Raw genomic sequence first — 17,312 nt, 5'->3', positions numbered from 1 at the left:
GTATATTCTTTTAAAAGTACAGTTTATTATTCGTCTAAGTATAGTGTTCTGGCCTTTATGGCTGATTGCACGTAATTCAAGATGTTTTTTTACAAATTCTCTGCTCTCAATAGTTAGTATCTGGGAGAAGTTTTCTCTTCTCTCTTCTTGCACCTCATATTTCTGATATTGGTGACATATTGATATAAAATATTTCAGGGTTTCTCTTCTCTACATATCACGTAGCTTGCACGTTTTTGCGCCATTTATTTTTATTCTTTCCCCTTTCCCTCCCTGGATATAACAAATTCGTGCCTTCCGATCGGACGTGTTTGAACAATTATTCCATATACACAGTTAGAATGCAAAGTTGGAATATTTCATTTCGCACTTTATACGACCGAAATAAAAACGTTTCATTTGTCGAACTTTCACTTCCCACCTAAAATGCAATTTTCTTTGAATTATCCAAGAAAACTATCATTCAGTGTCTCAAATATTTTTCCTCTAAATTTCATTCAGTTCTGACTTCGACAAACGGTTGATTGGTTTATCGAGATATAAAACAAAATCAAAATTGTCTAGTTCGACGCTGGCAAGGTAATAATACATTCAGGAATGTGTTATCGTCATCGTAGTTGATCCTTCGGATGAACCTATAAACACGAACAGTTGAAGGAACGGCCGCGACCGCAACGTTTGGAAAACCTTGAAAGAACACGTTGCATCGTCGAGCGCACAGAACCGTAGCTCAACTTTCCGCAAGGTCTTGCGGATACATTTTTATCGCTTATCCCTAGTCGAAACTAACGACCCGGTTGCTTAACGTTATTAACTGGCTGTTCAGACATCTCAAACGACCAGTTTAACATTCCTGATTCGTAGGGCCGAATGTCCTTGCCTGTTTACAGTGTAATGTCCTCCGATTTCTTTTTCAATGTTCGCTCGCGTACGCACGATCATCATTGTACTTCTCGATGATCATGCTCATTTCAAGGGCTCCTCTTACGGCAATTGAATGTAAAAAGTCTCATGCCACTTGTACGACGATTGCATTTATGAGGATCGTTGTGAGATCAGTAGCAACCGCTGTACTTCGAACTATAGTGGCGGACAAAAGGAAGTTTACGAAATAAGAGACACAGAAAGACACGACGACGATTTAATATTCAATAAGATCGATGAGTAAATGTAACGTACACCGTAGAATAGATGGCTATTGTCAATATGGTAAAACATTTTTGATGCAAAAGTTGCTAAAATTCATGGTATATCGATTTGAAATTTCCTTTCAGCAGCTACTGTATTTTAGGAAATTGGTAAGGATATGATTGATAGAGATACGTATTTGGGAATGATTAAAAAATTGCAGGTTGACTTCCCTTTTGTGAAGGGAATTTGTAATATTTATTTATTTATTTTTTTTTTTTTTTTTTGATATTTTTGTTGATATTTTTGATATAAGATTTTAATATGAAATAGGTGAAAATGAGAAGAATCTGTTAGGTTCAAAGATTTAATTGACGATGTTTCTGTAGGAGGCAAAAATAGAAAAAAGTGGACGAAATTAAAAAATTTAAACGTAGGTGGATGAATTTATTACTTGATTGTGAAATGTAGCGATTCTGTATAATAATTTTCCTAATTATAAATAATGACAGAATACAAAATAATTCTCTCTAGAAAACACTATCAAAGTTCATCTGGAATTTACATGTATCCGAATTAAAAGAATTCGATTTTGCGGAAAAATAGATTCTCTACATTGCTGAATGTTATTTTGAACATTATTATTGGCGGCTATAACAACAACAACCTCATAAACCAAAATGGAACCAGTCTCGAGTTTCATCGTCATCTAACTTGTATGCAACTGCAGTCCACGAAATAAGTTTTTTCTCTCGCCATCAGCTTTTTTCTGCTCGAAATGAAAAATAACTTTCTTGAAGAAAATATCGTTCTCATTATGACAATAACAAAAAATGCTTGATTCATGCTAATTCATAGCCCGGACGAGCCACTTATCGTATCGTACAATTCACGAATTAAATATACCATGAAAAATGGAGGCTTATGGGAAAAAGATTGATTTTGCGAAATGACTTTCAAGATTTCGTTTTTATCGTATACCTCAATTTTTTTGATATGAAATAATAAGTTTATTCGCATGAAATATTACTGAAATATTTTGAACATGTTAAAAAATTGCAGACAAATATTTTATACCACGAAGAAGGTCAGAATACGGTAACGATAGATTTTTTCTTGCAACTGTAGGCATAAAGAGGATTTCAAGGTTGACTTCATCTTTTTTACAGAATTTCTACGCCTCGTTCGATTCCTTCTTTTTTTACAACACGAAATTATACGATGCTACATAGCAGCCGGTAAATTGATATCGATATTCCAATATATTTTTCGAAGACATTCAACGCAATTTCGAAAAAATTGTTTGCCTTGCTATTATTATTACTTTGGAAAGCAACTATTAATATTTAACAAGCAGACTCTCTTCTATCATCTGTGCACATACGATTATCAACGTATAACTTAAAATTGTTTGTTCTTGTGATCGATGATCCATATGCACGTGCACAGTTTCTAGTTGTCTGCTTAATGTATCAACAATATTTCTCCATAACTCACTATAGGAGATTAAAATGAATTTACAATATATATTCGTAGTAACGGCACCCAATATTATTTAGAATATAAAAATTACCTGTATATATAATTATATTCGCTTACGTTCAATCGAAAATAGAAAGTTATATAATCAATAGAAATAAGATATTCTATGGAAAAATGTTTCTATAAAATCTCTTTATTAACAAACTTTATATTTTTGTGGGTTTATTTAAAAAATTGTACAATAAAACTTGTTACATATATCATTATAAATAACTTCAATAATTCCATGTTCTTTTATGCAAATAATGTGTAAGATATCTGATCATGATGTCGTTGACTTTTATAATTAGATATCGGCAAAATATTCAACGAAATTGTTTCGATAAGGAATTTTTCGCTCGAAATTATATTCAACAAAGAACGGCGACAAATTATACAATTATGAAATTTTATTCTTAATATTTTCGCTACATTCTTAGTTTTGAGAAATAAATAAAGTACGAAAGAATAAAATTTTTAAACAAGAGAATACACACGATAAAAATAGTAGTAGTTACTATCAAAACCAGTTAAGAGATTGATTACTCAGATAAGAATATGTTAATGTAAAAAAAATATGTTAATGTATATGAATAGTTAAATTCCATTTTTAGTTCGATAAATTGATCTGGATGAAATAAATTAGAAGGGAGCTGTGCTGCAACTGTATTCGTCATATATCTACATACAAGATCTATATAAAGTTTAAAATAGCACCCTCGACATAGTAAAGGCATTATTCATGAAATTACTCATATGTTTGCGAATACAACTGGCTTTTAAAGGAAATATATTCACCTGTTTCAGATCGAAATTCCAGACGAATTCACAATACTTAATATTAAATACAATTTATGCACGGTTAACGTAATTACGAAAGAGCCATAATGTTTTTTATCTGATTAAATCTTTTCAGCAATTTTTTCCAGGCATTGATATTCTTAAAAGTATACAATTTAATAATTAGAAACTTTTATTCCGAGAAGAAGAAGCAATTCTAATTGATTGAAAATCATAACTCACATTATACTGTATTAAAAAATAATATTAAAGAAAGATAAGATGGGTGTATGATAAAAAATAGAAAGACGAAAACAATTGTATGAAAATATAACCTGAGAAATAGAATTTAACGTTATTTTTACTTAGAGAAATTGATATTATTTTTCAAAGAAAATTAGAAGGTAACACGAATGAAAAATATTCTGAATACTCGTGTACGGAAGCTTGATCATACTCATTGAATGTTGAAAGTAAGTGAAATGCATCCTTCATGAGTCAGACACGATAATAGTGAACCTCATTATTAGACCGCGGATGTTTATGTATTTGAAAGTGTAGAAATGCGCAGAATAGACGTGTACATAATGCGAAAAACTATATAAAATATCCAAAGTATAGTAATTGTTATAAGCTGGAATATTCAGTGAAACGAACTTTTGCTTATCTTCTGTTTCGTTTAAAAATATGAATTTACATAAATATTCGCGCTTTACCCACCATTATTTATACTTTGAAATACTTATCGTTTATAAATAATGAAAAACCGTTAGTAAAAAATATATTAACAACTATCGAGATATGGTAATGTGAGGAAAGAGATGTATTTAAATAAAAAATATTTTAGCGTCAAAATGTAAAATTATAATTCGTGTAATGCAAAAATCAAAACAAAAATCCGACCATTTGTAAATAATTAAAATACACTCTGCTAACATAAAACTCATCGTATCAGCAAATACTGTTCTTTTACAAAAGTAGGGAAAAGAAAATGTAGTAATTTTAATTAAAGGAATGAAAATATTTGCGATAATGAAAGTTCATCGGTTAATTTAAAAAAAAATATAACTGTTTATTGGAATTATCAGAAAATTTGCTGATTTGGAAGACACAGTAATCTTACGTAATGACGCAGCGAATATACACGCGCATATTTTCGTGCACAATATCGGTGTGACGAGTGTAACAAATTTAACACGATAAACAACCACACTTCCTACAATTTGCGATATCCTTCAAAATACGAAATTTTCTTGTACATTAGACATACAACATTTTATAAAAAAAAAAAAGAGTCGTATGAAATTATAGTAAATTGAAAAAATTATCATTGAGAAACTGATTAAATCGTCATGAAATAATCCTTGAACTTTGGTAATTATAGATTCTGATAAAAGTGACAAAAGCCTTGTATTAATTTAATAAATTATCATCTGTGCCTGGTTCAATTTGCAGAAACAATTTTAGAGTTGATAGCTAAATTTTAGACGGAATTACGACTAATTTACATTAAATCAATCTGATAAAAGTTGGAAAGATTCAAAATAATGATTAATACTTGTCTCTGGTCCCGTCAATGCCTTGATTTGGTTACACACGCACTCAAGTCGAGCCAGTGACCTGTTGAATTACCGGCAAACTATAAGAACGTTTAAAATTTGCATAGAAAAGCATAAGAAATACGAATAAGCTCAAACACATTACCAATGCGAAATCACCTCTTGATTTCTATCATTAACTTAGTAATAAACATGGAAATATCGATGAAACCTTACTCTTTGATAAAATCAATTAGCCATCGCGAAACGTTTGATGATGATACACAAGCAACGTTTGAGTTCCGAATAAAATATCAAATTATCCTGAACGTTGATCGATTTACATAGCCATATCACGTAGGAAGCGACGATTTGTTCGAGCAGCGTGCTAACGTTGAAAAATCGCAAATACCGATGGTTCAATGCAAAAACTAATTCTAGCCAAGATTATGCGCTACTTGGATAAGGTTGGAGAGCCGGTGGGAGGCAGCCGCATAATTCTCCCCGCTGTTCTCGGACGGCCAGGGCCGTCCAAATTCGTATTACTGTCCACCCTCTACCGAGATTCCGACGCCGAGCGCTATACTAATTTCCTGGTTCGTAGCGTGTCTGGTCCGCAGACATCGTCACACGAAGCTTTCGCGTGGGCAGACGCACTGGCCAGCCCTGGAGGCGTCCCGCGTGCCCATCTTCGGTAGCGTCGCGTACGCTGCGGATGTTATATCTGGCGTCGCGGCGCCCTCGAGCCTCAGCCGCTCCTCAGTCGCCCGTCGATTCACAACTCACCCCCACGGTTAGTAATTCTGCCAAGCCTTCACATTACATTTTTTTTTTTCTTTCGTATATCGAAAAGAAGCATCGAAGAAGGTTGTGTAGTGTAGCGCTCGTCTTGGACGATCGGTGCTTTGTGGTGACGAAAGTGATCAACTAGGGAATCGATTAATAGGATTTTACGTGCACGGATACATTTTATCGAGTGTGGAAGATTGTTACAAGGGTTGGACGAAGTAGACAAACTTGGATGAAAAGTGAAACTGGCATCGTCCTAGGATTCAACTATTTTGAAATATCGATAAAGATTTTGAAGTAGACAATAATTCTCTTGAAATACTGAAAAGATTTAGAAGTAAAAATTAATTGTTAAATTGATAGAATTGGTACATTCGGGAACGATCGATAATAGAAGCTTTTCTTATAAAATTCCTTCCTTTCGAAAAAGTGTAATATTTCTTGCAATGATTAATAAATTCGTAAGCAACAAATTGAAATTCAATTCACCTTTAGTACAAAGATTCCAACTCTTTAATCTTAGACTCAGTAATCGTTGGATGATTTATAAATGTTACGGTTGAAGTTTAATTATGAAGGAAAGAAATTATAGCAGCAGAATTGATGGCATAACCGGCGATAAATTCTTTTTCAGAGACACTAAAAAAGCAGCAAAATGTGCGACGACGAAGTAGCAGCCCTTGTTGTCGACAATGGATCCGGTATGTGCAAGGCCGGTTTCGCCGGAGACGACGCTCCCCGCGCCGTATTCCCCTCGATCGTTGGTCGCCCCAGACATCAGGGTGTGATGGTCGGTATGGGTCAGAAAGACAGCTATGTCGGCGACGAAGCACAGAGCAAGAGAGGTATTCTCACCTTGAAATACCCGATCGAGCACGGCATCATCACCAACTGGGATGATATGGAGAAGATCTGGCATCACACCTTCTACAACGAATTGCGTGTTGCCCCTGAGGAACACCCAGTCCTCCTCACCGAAGCTCCCCTGAACCCAAAAGCTAACCGCGAAAAGATGACCCAGATCATGTTCGAAACCTTCAACAGCCCGGCCATGTACGTCGCCATCCAGGCCGTGCTCTCCCTGTACGCTTCCGGTCGTACCACCGGTATCGTCTTGGACTCTGGAGATGGTGTCTCGCACACCGTACCCATCTACGAAGGTTACGCCCTTCCTCACGCCATCCTCCGTCTGGACTTGGCTGGTCGCGATTTAACCGACTACCTCATGAAGATCCTTACCGAAAGAGGTTACAGCTTCACGACCACGGCTGAGCGAGAAATCGTGCGCGACATCAAGGAGAAACTTTGCTATGTCGCCCTGGACTTCGAACAGGAAATGGCCACCGCTGCTGCCAGCACCTCCCTCGAGAAGAGCTACGAGTTGCCCGATGGACAAGTGATCACCATCGGTAACGAGAGGTTCCGTTGCCCAGAAGCCCTGTTCCAACCTTCCTTCCTGGGTATGGAATCCTGCGGTATCCATGAAACCGTCTACAACTCCATCATGAAGTGCGACGTCGACATCCGTAAGGACCTGTACGCCAACAACGTACTCTCTGGCGGTACCACCATGTACCCCGGTATTGCCGACCGTATGCAGAAAGAAATCACTGCCCTGGCCCCATCGACCATCAAGATCAAGATCATCGCTCCCCCCGAGAGGAAATACTCCGTATGGATCGGTGGATCCATCTTGGCCTCCCTGTCCACCTTCCAACAGATGTGGATCTCCAAACAGGAGTACGACGAGTCCGGCCCTGGCATTGTCCACCGCAAGTGCTTCTAAGCGCATTGCTGACGATTCAGCAACGTCGCACGAACGTCGAGGAAACATCGATCGACTTCGGGGAAATCGAGTATACGATCCATCGGTTTCCTGTAAGCAACTCACATGCTGCGATAAAGAAATTTTATCAAAATATCACAATATCCAGATCATCACCAGATCTCATCGAATGTTCATTATTATGGTCATCTGTGTCGCTCTGCAAGATGCGACAACCTGGCTGATCATATATATGTTGACTCTACAACTCTTTAATGGGCTGTCAAAGTCACACTCATCCGTTGTTTCATCATGACCGAGGAACCCGGCAAAGGTGTTGGTTCTCGATACAGAGCTCACTCGCGGATGGCCATTCCTCGTCTAGTATCGAAACGAGGCCCATGAACGATGCCAGATCGGCTAACCTACCTACCAAATGCATCTTTCGATTACGAAAGGGACATTCTGGACACGCAAGAAGAAAACAGAATCTTCGAGAGAATTGGACCAACTTCGAGGGAAGCTGCGCTTGTCTCACTGTTACGCGAGATCCCTGCACCTTCAACAAATTTCTTAAATCCTACTTTTACCTAGCTTGCTAATTGAAGCGAACTTACCATCGATATATACTTCTATTTTAATTTATTTTGTAAATATTATACATTATATTGCTATATTGTTATACGATATATCAAAAAGTCAAATTAAATATACATTCTCTCATATCATTAGTCATATCCTTCAACTTCGATGCGTTAATTATGCTTTGTTACATCCGACGTATTTGCTTTCCTTAATACGTACCTAAAATGTACGATGTCCTTGTTCGAGAGCAGAAACCCTTTTGGAAAATGTTCACGTTCGATCTCCTTAAGAATGTTGTTCCGTCTCTCGTAAGTCTGCGATTCTTGTCGACTTTGTCGGTGAAACACCTGTAACGTAAATTGTTACATAAAAATATATACACTTACTCAAAAAGCTCGACCTTAATAGGATTAACTAGACATTGACTTTTCCCTAGATTTCGATATCCTTTCGCGTTCACTCCGAGTAAAGTATCGCATATCGGCGTTGCTGAATTTAAATTATTCAGAACTAAGTTTAGAGGCTAAGCGATCAAACACGGAAATACATCTCAAACATAAACAACAAACACAACTCTCGTTTAATTATAATTCCACATGTCTATTATCCGTTCGCCAAATATTTACATACGAATTTTTATTCGCTACATATCATCAGCATCCGATGCTGCACGTGTCGTATGTGTATCTGTTATACACGTGTTTCATCGTACATGTATCTGATATACAGGGATTTATGTAGAAAAGAATTGCTCTTTTCTTCGCGATGCTCAAGTCCGAATATGTCTGCGAGAGCAGGGTAAAGTCGGCGTTCGAGTGGTTTTAAAATAACTATTGTTGTGACGTGGACTTAACGAATGACCTTGGCCTAAAATGACTAATCTACTCCTGCACGGTCCCCTTTACTATATATTTTTCTAAATCCACGGAAATATTCACTAAAAAAATTCAGACTTTCTTTTTTTGGTCAGCCGTTTGGTAATCGTGAAACGTGCCAGGAGTTTGGTCATTTTCGTAATTTTGCCCGCTTCGTTCACCGAAAGCCTTTTCCGTCGATAAGCGAATACGATGGCCGATAAAAGAGCTACGGATCCTGCGATTTATTTTCGTCCCGGTGCGTAATCTCGAAATATTCCTCCTACTGTGATATCTGGGGGAAAGAGGAGAGCACGTATCGCGCAGGGATCAAGCTCGATCCGTTGTCAGCCTACGAGTAAAACTAAATTTGATCATATTGAAGAAACGATCTGCTCAACACATTTGTAGCTGATAATTTTACGAGAATCTCAAAGTAGAAAATGGCAATTAAGGTCACTGGTTGCTACTATTAATTTCTTAAATAATTTCTATGATTACGACAAGAATTGAAAAACTTGGCTTTACACAAATGAGAAATTCTTCCTTTCTTAGTGATTAACAATTGGCTATATTTCAACCATGATAATATCATGTCACTGGCAGCTAATGTGTTAATCCATCGAGACATTTATATTTTCTGTAGCAATCCGTTAATTGTATTTTATTCCGCACTAAAGTCGAAAAATAATTTAAATTTCATGACCCATCGTGTACTTTTCACGAAAAGATCGATAAGAATTGTAGTAAACGTTAGGTTTGGCTCAGAGAAAATCTTTGCGGAAATGTATTAATATTTTAGACATCGAATGAATATGGATTAAAGTCTGTATGTGCTGACAAAACATAATCTTACAAGAGTTTATTAAATTATAAGAGTTTATTAAATTATTACAGGATTTTGATACTGTCTGATAATTATGATAACGTTTAGAGTTAGAAAAATTTTAATTCCTAGAAATGAGACACGCAATAAATATATTATTTTCTATTTTATGAAAGGTAAAAGTAAATGATAAGCACGAAGATAACTTTTCAATTTACAATTTAAAATAAAATTCACGAAAGATGATGACACAAAGTGCAAACAAAGTTCACAACAGCACATTTGGTCTTTGTGGTATTGAAACTTCTTAGCATTCGTCGTGTCCTATATTTCTAGACGACGATCGTATTTTGCGGTGAACTTCACTTCAAATCAAGTGGAAAAGCTGTCTTTTTCTTACAGAGAAATGACATAAAATTTCTAGTATTCGTTCATACCCACAGAAATAAACAAAAATTTGAAAATTTGCTTCTGTTACGTGCCTCATTTACGTAACAGAAACTACGATTGCCTCTTACTTTTCCATGGAAAAGTCTCATTTAACAACGAGTCGAGACAATTTCCAGACATTGAAACATTAACAGTTAACAGCCAATTTGCATCTTTCTGAAGTACGATATTAAGTCTAGTATAAGTACTTCGAGAATTTACGCGGAACTCTATTTGTACATGAGATAAATCAGTGCTCCCGCTTTCTATATACATCATACTCCGTGCAAGCAAAGCTCAGCCAGCTCTTACATTACATGGCACTTTAAGCAAAACGATAGAAGCACGAAAGCCGACTTCCGTAATAAAACAAGATGAAAACCTAACTGGTGACTTGGAGAACTAGTAGCGTACACCTTAGCCCCTAAGTTTAACTTAGCTTTCATGGAACATGTTGAAACAAAACAGGCTACTAAACATAAGCTCGGACACAAATTCTCTGATAATCCGTTCGATAAAATTCTCTGTTTGTTTCAGTTAATTTTTAGAATAAACGATTCGCGATCTGAAGATCGGCGGTCCACCGTCTCTTCCCAAAACGGGAGAAGAAACGATGCTTGTGGAAGCTCCCTTCTGAAACTGTTTCAGAAAAATTATTCTTCAGATACGAAGAAAAGATGCAAAAGAAACGTAACGGTATCTATGAAAACTTCTTTCGAAACTATTTCAGGAAAATTATTCTATAGGTTCGAAGAAAAGTAACGGAAGAGGAAACGATATTTACGGGAACTCTCTTTTAGAAATTTTTTCGAAGAAATCGTATTTCAAATACGAAAGTAAAGAAGAAAACAGAAGGAGAAACGGTATGTGTGGAAATCCTTCTCGAAACTGTTTAGAAAAAATTATTTAGATAAGAGAAAAGATATTTAGAAAAGAAACGAGAAAGAAGAAACGGTATCGATGGAAACTTGGAAGCCGTGTTTCGGAAAAGATATCCTTCGGATACGAAGAAGGGCCAAGAGAAGAAACGAAGCGTTATAGAGTAGAACAGGAACGAAAGATGGTAGAAGCATAGGAAGAGACGATAGTGTGAATTTTCAAAGCGGCGCATTTTCCTCGGTCCGCTTAGGGCCTGGGGCCGCCTAGTTCGGCGAGCGTCGCGACGCCACGCGATGCAAGCCTTTTTCGTGCCTGTCGGGCAAGAAGCATCCCACGAGAATGCGGGGGCGTTCTGACGAGAGCATATATTCGACGTCGGGACGCTCCCGAGGCACAGACGCCACTCCAACTCTGTCCCGTGCACGGTACGTAGAAACTGTTCTCTGGAAACGATATTTCATTTATCACGGACGCTATCGGCTACCACCAAGAACCCTCGACACCATCGAAGATACCGGAAGCCAATCGATTCCTGCGATTGATTTTGCTTTATCAATCGGGTCGTAGGATTTTTCAACCGATCCTTTGGATAGAAGAGAGCCATAGTTGGAGACGTAGCGGTACGCTGTTAGACTTTTAAGGGAGTGGTCGAGCTTCCTTCCGGTATCTCGCATCTGAAATAGCATCGAGGGTTAATTGCGTGTGTTCTGAGAACCAGAAGTAATTTTGTAGCATTTGTGTAATAGAAATCACTTAACTGATTAATTCTTTCTTACAGAAGACGACCGATTATTTACGATTTACATTTGTACGATAGCTTCATTTTAAAAGAGTTTCTTCAGCTGCATCGTGTATGTTAAATCGTATTTTGATACTTGTTTGTAGCTTATTAATGCGATTTAGAATCTTGGCTTTTATCGAAAGGTTCGGATAGTAATAATTGGTTTTAGATTTTTTTTCCGTTAAACGTTGAAGCAATTGTTTTATTCGATCTTTCGATGTCTATCTTTGTTTTAATCGCGACAAGTAATACGATCTGGTTAGGAAAATTCGTTCTTGTAATCGAAAGTATCCAACACTATATATCTGTTTTTTTTTTGCTAATATTTTATATATTTTTATAATAATATTTGAAATACTAAATCAGGTTAGTGTTTAAATTTCATATCTATTTGTAAATTACGTAAATTAAGTGCTATATATATCGGACGCCAGATCTTGGGGATATTTATTTTCTAAAAGAATTTTTATTTCTTATCGTCGATTTGAGTCAATCATACGGGATCATTGAAATTTTTTGTTCGTTCGATACGTTTTGTGTACACGATTTCGCTGGCCTTATTAAGTTACCGAGAATAGTTGGAAATACTATTTTTGGAGCAGAAGAAATTTTCTCGCTTATCGTTGGAATTTTTTAAAAAAGAAAGATATATATGAAATTAGATATTACCACGCTATCGTTTAATTTTGACATACGAGAACCTTTAAATTAATCCAAGTCGTCTTTGCATTATTTGATAACATTTACCTTAGTGAATTTAAGATCATTAAACAGCAAGTTCTACAAATTACATCTGTTCTCTGCACTTACAAAATATCTACTTTAAAACCATCGCATCTTGCTAACACCTATGCAGCGGTAAAACCATAAATTACTATTTCATTTATGGCAACGCAAAATCCAATTAACGATATAAAAAGATATCGAAAGCTAAAAACTCAAGCTAACTACTTTCTGCTTGCAAAATTACATATAACTGTGTACTTGAAAGAATACTCGCTCCGATTACAAAAGACAGCTGTCATCGACGAATTTCCAATCGTTTTTAAAATTTCCTCGCTGGTGTATCGTCATTTTACGCGCGAATTTCTTCACTCGATATCGAAATTCTTCTAACCAGCTAATCACGAGTGCCAAAAATACTTGCACGGGGCGAATGGCCGACTCTATCGTCATGTTTAGGCATATTCGAGGTCTTTGCCCGTGTGCGAAGTTGGTCCTTTTGCGAGCAGAGCATAATTTTGGCACGCGCGAGCCACGTCGTTATTCTGTATCTTTCGTGGTCCGAGCGGTGCCGCGGCGAGCAGAGACGATGTTACCCACCATAATCGTCGCTTGCACTTATTAGGGATCGTCCGTCGGTCGTACGTCTAAAGTTAGCGACGCGGCGCCCCGAAATAGTGCCGCGACGCCGGGGCCGCTTGCCTATCGTTTTATAGGCAACTGGGTCAATTCTGGCGAGCGTCAACGCTTTCCGCGAAAACTTTATCGCGCTACACGATGCCTATACCGTTTCACTAGCTTCCTACACTTTTGCGTACACACATTTTGTAACTGAACGATATTTATCGAGCGAACGATTGTTTTTTCTTTCGTTGGAGAATTATTTTGAATTCTTCTTTTTGTTTTCATTTTGTTTCATGGGAATATTTTTACTACTTAAACACTGACTCTTAGATTTTCGTTTAGTAAATTAAATATAACGTAAAGCAGGATTTCACAAGTTATAAAAACCATTTTCTGTGTTGTTGAATTAAAATAGAAGAATCAGGATTTCGTACAAAAATTCTTTCTCTCGGAACTGTTGAGTTGCTGAAAACGATAGAATTTCACTCCTAGCTCTTTCAGCTACACATACTTTTCTTACGATTTTGCTCACATTTTTTTCCTAATAGAAACTCGATTGTTTTCCATCGAAGATACATTCGAACGAATTTTACAACCCATCAAGTATTAGTGCCATACGTCACAAATCACCGACAGGTTTTCGTAATAAATCAGTGCAAAATCTACGAAAATAGATATACTCGGTTCGATAACATTGGAAACAGATAGGTATTTGATAAAATCAAATATTTGATGACACTAGACATCAATGTTATCAAACGGTCATATAAAGAAAGTAACGATGTGAAACTAACAACGACTGTGATTTCTGTTACAGACATTTAAAATCGAAGAAAAAGCAAAATGTGTGACGACGAAGTAGCAGCCCTTGTTGTCGACAATGGATCCGGTATGTGCAAGGCCGGTTTCGCCGGAGACGACGCTCCCCGTGCCGTATTCCCCTCGATCGTAGGTCGCCCCAGACATCAGGGTGTGATGGTCGGTATGGGTCAGAAAGACAGCTATGTCGGCGACGAGGCGCAGAGCAAGAGAGGTATTCTCACCTTGAAATACCCGATCGAGCACGGCATCATCACCAACTGGGATGATATGGAGAAGATCTGGCATCACACCTTCTACAACGAATTGCGTGTTGCCCCTGAGGAACACCCAGTCCTCCTCACCGAAGCTCCCCTGAACCCAAAAGCTAACCGCGAAAAGATGACCCAGATCATGTTCGAAACCTTCAACAGCCCGGCCATGTACGTCGCCATCCAGGCCGTACTCTCCCTGTATGCTTCCGGTCGTACCACCGGTATCGTCTTGGACTCCGGAGATGGTGTTTCGCACACCGTACCCATCTACGAAGGTTACGCCCTTCCTCACGCCATCCTCCGTCTGGACTTGGCTGGTCGCGATTTGACCGACTACCTCATGAAGATCCTTACCGAAAGAGGTTACAGCTTCACGACCACGGCTGAGCGAGAAATCGTGCGCGACATCAAGGAGAAACTTTGCTATGTCGCCCTGGACTTCGAACAGGAAATGGCCACCGCTGCTGCCAGCACCTCCCTCGAGAAGAGCTACGAGTTGCCCGATGGACAGGTGATCACCATCGGTAACGAGAGGTTCCGTTGCCCAGAAGCCCTGTTCCAACCTTCCTTCCTGGGTATGGAATCCTGCGGTATCCATGAAACCGTCTACAACTCCATCATGAAGTGCGACGTCGACATCCGTAAGGATCTGTACGCCAACAACGTACTCTCTGGCGGTACCACCATGTACCCCGGTATTGCCGACCGTATGCAGAAAGAAATCACTGCCCTGGCCCCATCGACCATCAAGATCAAGATCATCGCTCCCCCCGAGAGGAAATACTCCGTATGGATCGGTGGATCCATCTTGGCCTCCCTGTCCACCTTCCAACAGATGTGGATCTCCAAACAGGAGTACGACGAGTCCGGCCCTGGCATCGTTCACCGCAAGTGCTTCTAAGCAGTTATGCTCGATTCAAATTATTATTACTATCGATATTGTTATTGCTACACCTTTTCCCCCAAACACACCGTTCACTGCCGTACCGCTTCGTCTAGCTGCGACTCCGTTAGTTCAATTCTATCGGCACTGTTTCTACGTGGCGGTGAGATTTTTTCCGACGAACATGGTCTGAACATACACGTCATCTTTTGTATATAAGTTTACATCTACGGAATAAATCAGTCTTATATTCTTACAACTAATCAAAACGTAGCTTTTCATTTTACGATTCCCTGAATATCAATTGCTATTTAATGATCGATTTATTTTCAATTCTATTATATCTTTCGTACGTTATTCTTCAATCAAGAAGTATCTATTCTTCTGATCGAATCGAAAAATATTTCATCTTTGTGGATCAAAACATTATTTCACACTACATTACGATTAAATATGTTACAATGAGATACAAACCGGATAATTTCTCATTAGAATCGTGCATTTGCAATGAGGGGGACACTGGAAATATTAGGAACAAATTGAAAGAAAAGGGCGAACCACCAATTACTATACGTTCGTATTGATAGGCTGTACTAGATAAAAGTTTTGCATACATCAATAAAAACTGGGTAAAACATCGGCTTAACAAATTTAAAATTTCTAGAATTTCTAGAAAAAATATATTTATTCAAATCTCAGCACTCGTATTCAACATAAATAACATTTTGGAAGGGATAGTAATATACATATCGTCATCTACCATGCATGGATTGAATTACGCGAAGGAGTAACTCTTTGCTTCTATCAAAATTACCGGGATATCCAAACGGACTTCTTTACGTTATCATAAGCTTCGTCGCCAATTTGTTAAGGATAGACGCGAGCTCATCCAGGAACACGCTCCCCTTTAATGCTGGCTTTCTCCTTTAGCGTAGTCCATACATTGAGTGCTTGTCCTGTTTGTGTATTTCGCATCGCAGTATCTGCAAATTTGTATTCATCACGCTAATCAATTGCTCAAATTTGATAATGTGATATTTATACAAAAGGTAGTCCGAATATCCTTATACGTAGAATTATTTTGCCGTCTTCTTACTTTCTTAAAATTGTTGAATTACACACTAAGTACACATGCATGAAAAGAAGAATTTGGTTCTTCAAAATTCCTCCATTCTTCTATAAAGTTTCCTCTTTCTTGCAATTGCAATTTTTGCAATTCTACCTGCAACTCGAATTCTTTGCAACTCTATAATATACTCTACGGTTACAATGAAAGTTATCAACAATTAAATAACAATTATTACCGTCGATATCTTTCTTTAACCGATAATTACATCACTGACAACGTACATTGATAAAGTACTTTAACGTACTTAATTCTCCGCGAAAGTTATACTTTAATCAAAGGCCTGGTAGCAAAAACGACTCTTGTTTATGTTTGTCTTTTCTCAGGAAATTCAAAGAATACCCCGTAGCGTCTTTCGTATATTACAATTTTTCTTAACGAAATATTCATCGTATCGCATTATAACTACGAGGCTGCCTCTAAGTATATCGAACTATATCCAACAGCTATATCTAATTCAATTATAAAGTTTTGGCACAACCGTTCGATTTTCATTCGACGATAAATCAGGACATAGATCATTTTTCGTAATACCGATTCCGCTGAGCCGCGAATTTTCTGAAACGCGTTACTATCTAAATAGCAAAAAGGCTTGGCAAGGGTCGTCTTTGTCACGAGCCTCTTTTAATTTCTACCGATATTCGTATATAAATGAAAATCTTATCACCTTCGAACATTCCACCGAACATTGTCATCTTCTTGCACGGTCACGAAACTTGGAAACTGTTGGTCGATCGATCGAATCACCGTCTCTATGCGTACAAGGGGATTCCGTGTGGAAGTTCGTTTGCGATAAAGACGTGCCGTTTCGGGGTTGAAACACGGCAATGCGAATCTGCGAATCGGTTGCACGGTTCGACGGTGGCTCTTGCAAAAAGGTGGAGGGGATCGGTGGTGGCTCGAGCTACGTGGTCGCCCCGTGCACTCCCAATTATAGAAAGCAGCCTAATCGTCCAATAATTCGATTCTATATGCATTTCATCGGCCGTAAATGGCTGATTGAGCCAT

At 37.9% G+C, this 17,312-nt stretch overlaps 2 protein-coding genes and 2 long non-coding RNA genes across 4 annotated transcripts; 2 read left to right on the top strand and 2 right to left on the bottom strand.

Moving 5' to 3' along the window:
- Positions 1-1,376: 1,376 nt before the first annotated feature.
- LOC132905495 (uncharacterized) lies at positions 1,377-5,579 on the bottom strand. Its single transcript, XR_009657807.1, has 2 exons — positions 5,134-5,579; positions 1,377-5,049 (listed from the first exon to the last, which is right to left on the bottom strand). It is a non-coding gene; the product is annotated as an uncharacterized LOC132905495 (long non-coding RNA).
- Positions 5,580-5,600: 21 nt separating this feature from the next.
- On the top strand, positions 5,601-7,664 carry LOC132905494 (actin, clone 205-like). The gene is made up of 2 exons (XM_060956826.1): positions 5,601-5,760; positions 6,391-7,664. Exon 2 carries the CDS (start codon positions 6,412-6,414, stop codon positions 7,540-7,542), a length of 1,131 nt encoding a protein of 376 aa, XP_060812809.1. The 5' UTR covers positions 5,601-5,760; positions 6,391-6,411; the 3' UTR covers positions 7,543-7,664.
- A 3,700-nt stretch (positions 7,665-11,364) lies between these two features.
- Positions 11,365-15,338, top strand: LOC132905342 (actin, clone 205-like). The gene is made up of 2 exons (XM_060956539.1): positions 11,365-11,519; positions 14,040-15,338. Exon 2 carries the CDS (start codon positions 14,066-14,068, stop codon positions 15,194-15,196), a length of 1,131 nt encoding a protein of 376 aa, XP_060812522.1. The 5' UTR covers positions 11,365-11,519; positions 14,040-14,065; the 3' UTR covers positions 15,197-15,338.
- A 506-nt stretch (positions 15,339-15,844) lies between these two features.
- On the bottom strand, positions 15,845-17,217 carry LOC132905348 (uncharacterized). The gene is made up of 2 exons (XR_009657784.1): positions 16,972-17,217; positions 15,845-16,161 (listed from the first exon to the last, which is right to left on the bottom strand). It is a non-coding gene; the product is annotated as an uncharacterized LOC132905348 (long non-coding RNA).
- Between the last annotated feature and the right edge of the window lie 95 nt (positions 17,218-17,312).

Source organism: Bombus pascuorum, chromosome 3 (assembly GCF_905332965.1).
Source record: "Bombus pascuorum chromosome 3, iyBomPasc1.1, whole genome shotgun sequence".
NCBI lineage: Eukaryota > Metazoa > Arthropoda > Insecta > Hymenoptera > Apidae > Bombus > Bombus pascuorum.
The sequence above is the reverse complement of the archived record's forward strand: the minus strand, read 5'-3'. Positions and strand labels throughout refer to the sequence as shown.

Bases quoted from the DNA above. Each gene is read 5' to 3' on its own strand.
- LOC132905494 (XM_060956826.1), top strand. From the start codon at position 6,412: ATGTGCGACGACGAAGTAGCAGCCCTTGTTGTCGACAATGGATCCGGT.
- LOC132905342 (XM_060956539.1), top strand. From the start codon at position 14,066: ATGTGTGACGACGAAGTAGCAGCCCTTGTTGTCGACAATGGATCCGGT.